This window comes from Paralichthys olivaceus, chromosome 1 (genome assembly GCF_024713975.1).
Source record: "Paralichthys olivaceus isolate ysfri-2021 chromosome 1, ASM2471397v2, whole genome shotgun sequence".
NCBI lineage: Eukaryota > Metazoa > Chordata > Actinopteri > Pleuronectiformes > Paralichthyidae > Paralichthys > Paralichthys olivaceus.
The window spans coordinates 8,894,679-8,904,784 of NC_091093.1; the positions used below are offsets into that span (position 1 = coordinate 8,894,679).

The 10,106-nt window shown below is 39.5% G+C and overlaps 1 protein-coding gene across 1 annotated transcript; it reads left to right on the top strand.

The window, feature by feature from the left end:
* Nucleotides 1-3,458: 3,458 nt before the first annotated feature.
* nod2 (nucleotide-binding oligomerization domain containing 2) lies at nt 3,459-9,615 on the top strand. Its single transcript, XM_020079852.2, has 11 exons — nt 3,459-3,586; nt 3,674-4,283; nt 5,392-5,515; nt 5,671-7,447; nt 7,592-7,675; nt 7,768-7,851; nt 7,965-8,048; nt 8,134-8,217; nt 8,859-8,942; nt 9,056-9,139; nt 9,417-9,615. Exons 2-11 carry the CDS (start codon nt 3,798-3,800, stop codon nt 9,487-9,489), a joined length of 2,964 nt encoding a protein of 987 aa, XP_019935411.2. The 5' UTR covers nt 3,459-3,586; nt 3,674-3,797; the 3' UTR covers nt 9,490-9,615.
* Nucleotides 9,616-10,106: the final 491 nt, after the last annotated feature.

Genomic DNA, 10,106 nt, shown 5'->3' on the forward strand with positions numbered 1-10,106 from the left:
AACACCACTGATAAAGTGACTTTAATATATTATTATATCATAGTTTAGTAAGTATTTCATAACCTTGTAACAAAACATTCTCAATGCTTGTGTTAAAGGGCAGACGATTTTTTGTTTCATCACTTTGTGATTTGTGTGAAACTGGAACATTTATAGACAGCTAATAGTAAAGTGTGATTAAATAAACATTGATTAAACATTTAAAACATTATTTTGAAGTTTTAATGATGTTCTCAAATTACTATGTATCGTAGATAATTCACAACATGTGAAATATATCAAGTCTGTGCCCTTCTAACATAACTGATCCCTGAAAGCAATGTAAATCATAAAAAATAATATATAATATAAAATAATATATAATACAGTAATGTGATACATTTTTAGCAAGTGAACTTAAAATCACTTAGTACTTTTCAGATAGTATATCCATAATTGTTCCCGCTATGGAGCACATTTTTCACTTCTATCAGCATTGATTAAGATATAAATGGTGATGGTTACTATCACTGTTGGTGCCAGAATGTAGAACAGTTTCACAAACAATGGTTACCTCTGTGTTAACATTAGGTTTCAGCACTCTGCATTTGACAAATCAAATGTGTTCGTTCCAGAGTTTGTTTTTTGTTATGCGATTCCCTCTACACAAACCCTCCAAAAAATCCCATGTGACAACCTAAATTGTTTCGAAAAAAGAATTTTAAATTTGCACATTTTTGCACAGATTAAAGATTGCAAAAACATAACCTCCCTGGCGGAGGCAATAATAAACAAAAAGACAAAAAAAAAACATTCTAAAAAAGAAAGATAGTTGGCTACATGTACAACAACCTAACTGTAGATTTACTTCAGAATACATTGACCTGCTCATTTGCTTCTGGGAGTTCTGAGTCTCTGGTGAACCGATCAGTGCACATGCAGTACATCAGTCCACCTGGTCTAACACTGAGCTCATCACATGTGCTTTTCATATCCGCACAGAAAGAATGCACAGTGATGAAATGACTGGAGACAAAGTATTTTACCTCTGCACTGCACTGCTGCTTAGTGACATACACATCAAACTGACTTGGTGGGCAATATTATGTAGTTCTGGGCAGCAGTTTTAATGGAGCACACAGAGCTGAACTGACTCCATGTGGAGTTAGTCGGAACTTTAATTCCCAGTAAACAACAAACTGAGCAGTAGATCATTCAGGTCAAGTTTAAATCAACCGGTGTGGGCGTGTCTGCAATGGAAACATGAAAACTTTCTCCTTTCCCAATCTTCACTACAACGAGACAGGTCCAAATATCTCTTCAGTCATAATGAAGGAGGTTGTATAGTCAAAATGCATGAAGTCAGAGATGTTTATTTTCTTCACTTTGACACAGAGAAGTGTAAAAGAAGAACAGGAACACTCAGAGATGTATTTTGGGATTATATCTGTATTATTTTATTGACAATTTCTTACCTTCTTCTTTCTTATCCATCCAAACTTGTCTGGACCCCCTGCTGTGGTTTGGATGACAGATCTCCACGTTTGAGCTTGATGCTGGATGCCTGACAGAGAGTATACTCTGCAATACACCCCCCTTGGTAGAGATGCCTGTTTTGAAAAAGAAGGAGGGAACAAAGAAACATGCTCAAGAAAGTTTTATTCTAGTCTGTCTTTGATTACTCATGTCTTTGTGTGTTTGAGGATTTTGCCCCACAGGGCACAGTGAAGAAACGATCATGGCTGGTGGTGGGAGCACAGCTAGTGAGGACCGAAGAATTTTAAGAATTGATTATTAAGTGATGAATATCAGACTAACAGACAGACTTACAGATGGGCAGACAGACAGGCAGGCTTAGACAACTACTTACAAGAAAGAACAGGAATTGGCAGCATGAGAAGGCCAAAAAGAAACACACAGAGACATTAGCAGATGTCATTAGCATCCTGCAACTGCCTGCAGAAACAGGGCTTTTAATAATACTGGGGAGCAGATGCTGCAAATGAAACAGGTGTATAGTTACGCTGCAAAGTTCCAGTGATTAGAAATGGGAAATAAGTAATCAGTTGGATCTGGACTTAGGAAGAGAGTCCAGTGACATCTGGTGGGCAGGTGGAGTATGACAGGAGGCCATTAAACAGCTGAGACAGAAAATCAAACACAGAAAGACAATAACTTTCATCATGACAATCAGGAGGGAGCTATATAGACAGTAATAATAAATCACCTGCATAAAGCAGCCTTGTGTGTTTGTTATGTTGAATGTAAGAGGAGTAAGAAGCAATGACAGTATAAAACTGTCTCCAGTCTTATGTTTCATATCCACTTTATTTTGAAATTTTATCTTTATGTAATTGTTCCTCATAGTTCCTATGTTCCCTCACAGCACAAAGGTTCCCTGGTTCAATTCCTGGAGCTTGCATGTTTTCCCTGTGTTTGCATGGGTATTCTCTGGCTACTCCAGCTTCCTCCCACAGTTCAAAAACATGCAGATTGGAGATTAGGTTGATTTAAGACTATTATTTGACTGTAGGTGGGAATAGTTTTTTGTCTCTATCAGCCCTGTGATACACTGGCCAGGGTGTGCCCCGCCTCTCGCTTAATGTCAACTAGTATTGGCTCTAGTGCCCACTGCAACCCTCAAAGTATAATTAGTATAGATAATTCATGGATGGTTAATTCTTTCCCCCCCTTTCTTTCCAAAGAATTTGACATGAAGTTCTGTATCCAAACAAATTAAAATTAATAACAACCCTGAACATAAACAGCATAATAAACTACATTAAATTAAAGATTAAATTAAAATAAACATGGGTTAAATGTCAGTTTCCCTCACATAGATGAAAATATGTGTCCATAAGTCTTATTCAACTAACTTATGCTGTCACATTCCAGTTCCTCATTAGTTTCAGTTATCAATCCTATCATTCTTCTTTTGCTTCCATTAGTGGTATCTACCTTTCAATAAGCATTTCCCTCTGTAATCTGGGCGTATATGTAATTCATCCCTTTGTGTAAATAGTTCTTACAGTTATAAACCACTCAGCATTGGCGGGTGGATATACAGTATCCACAGTTTGAAGTTTACATCAGTTACACAGCATATTGTCCAGGTTGTCTTGGTTCAACAATATAATTAATTGTAACACAGTAGAATTACTATCACAACAATATGATTATATTTTCAGATTTTATCATCCTTGTAAAACAACTGACTGTTTATGTAATTTTACAAAGATATATTATGTTATAGTTCCATCAAGTGGTTGCATGAGCAAATTGCAACCAACACAGAGCTACTGACGTGAACATTTTTCCATCCAATGTATTTGTGGTGGTGTTTCTTGTCAACATAAGAGCTTTTCTATTTTGAAGAGATGAGACTGAATCCCTGTATTGTGATGTCCACATGCATGCATGTGTCCAGTTGGTCTTGAAAGTGTATTTCATTTGCAGGCATCAATTTAGTTTCACTTTAACAAAAGGGACATTTGTCGCAGTACAAGTTTCGCTTTCAGTTGTGGAATGAGGAAGAGGAAAAGCCTTACATTCAGTGCCTAAAGGACAGATGGTGGGACTGGAAGCTTTGCGCTGTGAAAACTCTAATGTGAGTAATTTAGTGAGTAACTAAGTGAATGAACCAACAACAAGATATGGTGTTAAGAATACTGATTCTGCTGTATTTTATGTCCAGGTACAAAATGAATGAAACTCGGGAGGAAAGGTAGGAACAAGATGACATGTGATAGGTTGTGATACTGGAAGCAGCAGATGTTCTTGTTGGACATCTTTAGAAATGGAAGCAGGCAGTCACAAGCATGTTTGCCCAGGAACTTGTGCTGAAACAACGGACAGAGATACTGCATGCACTGTGCAGCAGTGGCTCAGCAGAACGTCTGGAAAGAGTTCTGGATCTACTGTTGGCCCAGGGGGAGCTTGTATGGGAGGAATACCAGAACATACAAGTACCAGGTAGAGCACTGTATACCAATGCCAGACACTTGCTTGACCTGGTTTACACGAAGGGTGTGGATACCTGTGAAATTTTCCTCACAGCTCTCAAAAAGGTTGTGCCAGAAGAGCAGGGGGCAGCACTCTCCTCCTCAGGAGGCTGTTTAGATCTCGAAAAGAAAGGAGCATGTCAGAGCACAGCGACCCAAACTCTTTTGATTCGTAGGCCGAGCCTCATCGGCAAGCTACAAGACTGCATTGATGGTGCTCTAGAGGCTCTGACTGTGTCAGGAAACTTCACCTCAGAAGACTGTGATGACATACGGCTTCCTATACACACCCCCTCTCAGCAGGTACAGTGAATATATAACAATGTCCTGTTATCGTTGTTTTTTTTTGACAACTTGGTACATTTTAATGGAACGAACAGTCGAGAGGTCACTGTCGATGCTTCACTTCCTCGTGTCCTCAGTAAACTGCCCACAAAGTAGCCTCAAACTGAGTGGTTGTTGAGAAAATAACAACGCAGACAAATTCCTCCATTTATGGTTACCACATTGCTGGTTTGCTTACTGTACCAACATGAAGTGCATTATAACCAGTACTCATCTCAGGAAATGCACTCTTTCAGCTTTTTTCTGTGAGCTATTGCTGTAAAAAAAGTGATTTCACTGAAATTGTGTGTATCATTTTAGTTTTTTGTAAATGCCATATTATAAATAACCTTTATTAAAAATACTAACCACAAAATAACGTGTTTATCCGTAAATTAATATGATGGGATATTATTGATTTTCTACAGGATGCGCTGAGGATTAATTGCCTTAAATGCTAAATTACATGTAAAAAACAAACAAACATCCGATTGATGATTGTTTGTATTTGCATCTGTATTTTTTTAAACTTGTACAATTCCCAAGCTTTACTATAACGCGACAGTGTATGCTTTTAAGACAACACAGTTAGTTAGGCTAATATGAAGCTAGTACCAGCAGCTTAGCTTTCCACAGAGATAGACTACATTAGGAAACAGCTAGTCAGGCTCTAGTGAGTGACTTTTAGAGTTGCTCATGGACCAACTATGATACCTTCACACAGATCCAGGGTAACTGTTCACCAGTGTTTCCTGTCTTCATGTCATGGATGCTAGCTTAAGGTCACCCTCTGGTGAAAAACAAGTTTTTTATTTAAGCCCCCCTTTTATGTGATGCCACAAACCCAAGAAACCAATTCTGTCATCTGGTGGGCAGGTTAGGGTTAGGGATCAGCTGCAGGAGAAGTGACGGGTAATAGCATATTCATAGATGTAAATCACAAAATGTGTAAGGAAGGAGTACAGTTACTTTTAAAACTATTTAAGGTCACGAGGGGAATTTTTAATGACAATGTTGAGAATATGTAATTTTGAGGAACAAAGAAACGTTTTAATAATAGGCCTGTTGTCATTCATATGTCAATCAGGCAAGATGTTTGCTTGATCATGTCAGATCAGTGGGTGAGTCAGCGGCAAAGGTGGTACTGCATTATATTCAGCAGCAGGGATCTGGAGCCTCACTGACCCAAGAGCAACTGACACCACCAAAAGGTAGGTCATTATCATAAGCATGTTGAAAACTATTACGCAATGTAATTATGTAGACAGCAGTGGTGGCTTTTAAAAATAGAAATGACTCTTTCAGAAATGTGAAAAGACCTGTTTCATTTTTGAAGTTCATCTTATGTGTGGACTTTTTTCTACAGAGCTGTTAAAGTACCAGAAGAAGCTGAGCAGTTCTGTGTCTGCCCAGTCCTGTTTTCTCAGTACTTATGGAGGGACCAGCCACATGTCCTTGGATGACATCTACACTGAAGGCCAGCTGGAATTAGCTCATGACTGTCCTGATACACATGGACCTTTGGGCCTAGAGCACATAATTGGTGCAGTGGGTACAGTGAATGAGGAGGCTGACGCGGTGCTGGTGTCTGGTGAGGCGGGCTGTGGGAAGAGCACCCTACTCCAGAGGCTGCACTTGCTCTGGGCTCGTGGGGCAGCCTTCCAGCACTTCCTGCTTCTGTTCCCATTCAGTTGTCGCAGGTTGAACTCGGAGCACCGGGAACTGTCTGTCCAAGAGCTGCTGTTTCAGCATTGCTGCTGGCCAGACAGGAAGCAGGAGGAGATTTTCCAATTCATCCTGGATCACCCACATCTCATCCTCTTCACTTTCGATGGCCTGGATGAGCTCAAACAGAGCTTTTCAGACGAGCACAGGCTCTGCTGCCCCACCCAGCGTGCACCTGTTCACATACTATTATTCAACCTAATCCAAGGTTCACTAATGAAGGGGGTGTGGAAAGTGGTATCTAGTCGTCCAGATGTAGTGGGGCCTTTGCTGAGAAAACACCTTCGCAAAGAAGTCTTCCTGAAAGGTTTTTCCCCGAGTGGGATTCATTGTTTTGTTAAGAAGCATCACAGTGACCCAACAGTGGCTGCTAAGGTTTTGGAGTCCCTGCAGACAAACACAGCTTTACTTGGACTATGTCATAGTCCAGTTCTCTGCTGGATTGTGTCACAGTGCCATAAGGAGTTGCTGGGCTGCGGAGAGGGCAGTTTACAAACAATCACAGACATTTACATGATGATCTTGCAGCACTTTTTACAGCGCCGAAGCACCCTGGAGAACACCATGGGGTTAGGTTGGCTTCAGGAGCACCTAAAAACAGTCTTGAATCTAGGACAGCTTGCGTTTGATGGGATAGGAACCACCTGTTATATCTTCTCATGTACAGATCTGAAGACATGTGGTGTGACTGAAAAGGATATATGTATGGGCTTTCTCATTCAAAGCAAAGATATGTCCTCCGCCAACAGTAAACACTATGAATTCCTTCATGTGACAATGCAGTGTTTCTTTGCTGCTCTGTACATTGTTTTGTCAAGTAACACTGAACGTGCGACTATCCTCAAGCTCTTCGAGTTGCAGGAAGTAAGAGAGACGAGTCAGAGGGGCAAATGCTTCGGGGCCTGCTTGCGCAATGACCAACAAGAGCAGACTCAAGGGACAGAAACTTCAGCAGCTGAAAGACCAAATCTTCAAATCACAGCCACCTTTGTGTCTGGACTACTGTCCCATCGCCATCGAAGCCTATGGATCCACTGCTGCCTCAGTGATATGATTGAAAAAAAGATCAAACAGGTTTCTCGGTGCCTGTCCAAAGGCATGCAAAAACACTTTAAGTCTATCCCTCCACCTGTAGCTGGGGAGAAAAAGAGCATGCACGCCATGCCGGGCTTTGTCTGGCTTATCAAATGCATCTATGAGATGCAGGAGAGCAGAATTGCCAAAGATGCTATCAGTAAGCTGGATGTGGACCACCTGAAACTGACCTACTGTAACATTGGTCCGGTAGAGTGCACTGCACTGGCCTATGTGCTCCAGCACTTAAGGAACCCTGTCGGCCTCCAGCTGGACAACAACTCTGTAGGTGATGTTGGAGTGGAGCAGCTTCTTCCCTGCATGCACATTTGTAATTCCCTGTAGTGAGTATGAAATTACAGATGATTTGGTCATTTATTTAGCTGTAAAAAACAAATTTTCATTAACAAGCTCTCCCTACTTCACTGAGGGCAACAAAGCTGAAAATGAATACTAAGCTTGAGTGTCATTTATTTTTTCTTCATCAGCCTCAGAAATAACAACATCACTGATCAGGGCATCAGCAAACTGATCGCTAAAGTTATCCGGTGTGAAAACTTCAAGAAAATTGCGTATGTACTGATTTATAAGACCACCATGAAATTACCAATGACATTTGATCAATTCCTTCCAATTACCTTCCATAAACATTTTTTTTCACCAGGCTCTTCAACAACAACCTAACTGATGCTTGCACTCAGCACTTTTCTCTTCTTCTAAAGACCAAGCAGGATTTCCTCTCTCTAAGGTCAGCACATAAAGTGTTTTCAACAGTCATTACATGTGGCACTTGTGTGAATCTACCCTAATAATGCAATCTGTGTAGTATGAAAATATAAGCAAATGAACATTTTCTTTCAGGCTGGGTAACAACAATATAACAGCAGAAGGAGCAAAGCAGCTTGCAGAGGGGCTGGAAGTCAATCATTCACTCAAGTTTTTAGGGTAAAAATAATCCTGAAATCATCCTTGAAAAAAATGATCTTATTGGTGATGCATTTCCATTTACTATTCTTTCTTCTATTCCCAGGCTTTGGGGCAATAAGATAGGTGATGCAGGAGCAGAGGCCATGGCGAGAGCACTAGAGAATAGTCAATCTCTGACTTGGTTTAGGTAATATTTGCTTCACTTATTGGCACACTGCTTTAAATATTATTTGAATTAAGATGGTGTGGAAAATGTATTAAAAATACTAGAATAACACTCAGTAGAGTGCAAATCTCCGCCAAGGCCCAAAAGTCCTCTCCAAAAGTCCTCTCATAAAACCACATTAAGACATCTTGATTTTTATTTCATCGCCATTAAATAACACAAGGATAAATATAATAAATAATGTTCATCAAGATCCATAAATTATTCTCTGACAAATCAATGAAAATTTAGAAATATGCCCGATCTCTTAACGTTAAAGATAATGAAAAACAAATTCATGATCCGGATCAGCACCAAAATTTAACTGGGTCTTTCATGGGTCTTGCCCCACCCCTCCACAAAGTTTTATGGAAATCAGTTGTGTAGTTCTAATCCTGCTAAAAGGAAAACATAACCTCTTGGCCGAGATAATAAAGGTATTTAACTATGCTGCCCTTATGTGTTATGACCACAAGTGCATTATGACCAAAAATGTATATCAGTTGTACAAAATGTTTCTGGTAGTTGCATGATATAAATCTCTGCTGGTTTTGCTTATCTGCAATTCATTGTCCTGTCGCTACACACTACTTTAATATAAAATTCACTTTATGTCATCTCAGCCTGGTAGGTAATGGTGTAGGGAATGCAGGAGCCTGTGCCCTCGCCAACATTATCAAGAACAGCTCGTCACTGGAAGAGCTTTGGTAAGAATCAGAGGCAACCAGACATTTGTATTCACCCTATGTCTGATCTGACATTCAAGTGCTCACTGTACAGTCGTGCTTATACTGCCCCACCCTTTCATTTCCTGTAAAAGGCTGACAGAAAACTGCATAACCAAAACAGGAGTGGAAAGTCTGGTTCAAGCCCTGGAACACAATACACATGTGAAATCAATATGGTATGTGATGTATATATATTGAGCCATGCTCTCACAAATACAAAGGTTGCCACTGTTTTTTGTGGTTAGTTGATGTATGTAGCGGTTGTTTACATCCTGCTTTTTTTGGGGCAATGCATGATTGTGCTGATAATTTTAAGTGCTATGAAAAACTGTTGCTGTAAACATTGCATCCTATTCTGGAACAAAGAGAAAGTTATTTTGGTCACATCTTCCTTTGTCATTCCAAACTAACGCTGCATTGTTAATGACTAATGTTGCTTTTTCCTTTTTGCAGGTTGAGAAACAATGACCTTAGTTCGGAGGAGGAGGAGGAGATGACAAAACGTGAATCAAGACTGGTTTTCTGATTTTGCATTAAGTTGAAAGGGGACTGTGTATTGCTTGTGTATTTATTTATCATAGGAACTTGTTCTATTCAAATATGTAATGTGAAACTTGTTTGTTAAAGTACATCTTATGTTTTCAAATCTAAATGTTTGTCTTTTCTCTTTATCTGAGTATACAAAATACTTTATATTCCCATACCTCTATGCAGGTGATCAAATGTTGCATATCATCACCACCACCTTCACCACTATCACTACTAATATTGTTATCAATTAAATGTTCAATTTTATGCTAATTTATATTTGTCATCCACTAGAGAGAAATATTGTTTGGCATCTTCATTGTGATATATTTATTAGCGTTATAACTATGGACCTCAATGGATTTTTTGCAGTTGCCAATACGGATACTAGGGAGTAAAAAATATCCAATACTGATACATCGGCTGATATATATGGTATTTTGAAATTTGCAATGGTATGATATTTTGAAATTTGCAATTTGAATGCTTTCGAACAAAAAATGTAATTGAGGCTTGATATTTCACAGTTTATCCATAAATAAACTCAATGGATAAATACCAGAGAGCCAGAAGCAGCAGTGTTATTTGCCCTCATCTGCCCACACTGCAACCGAA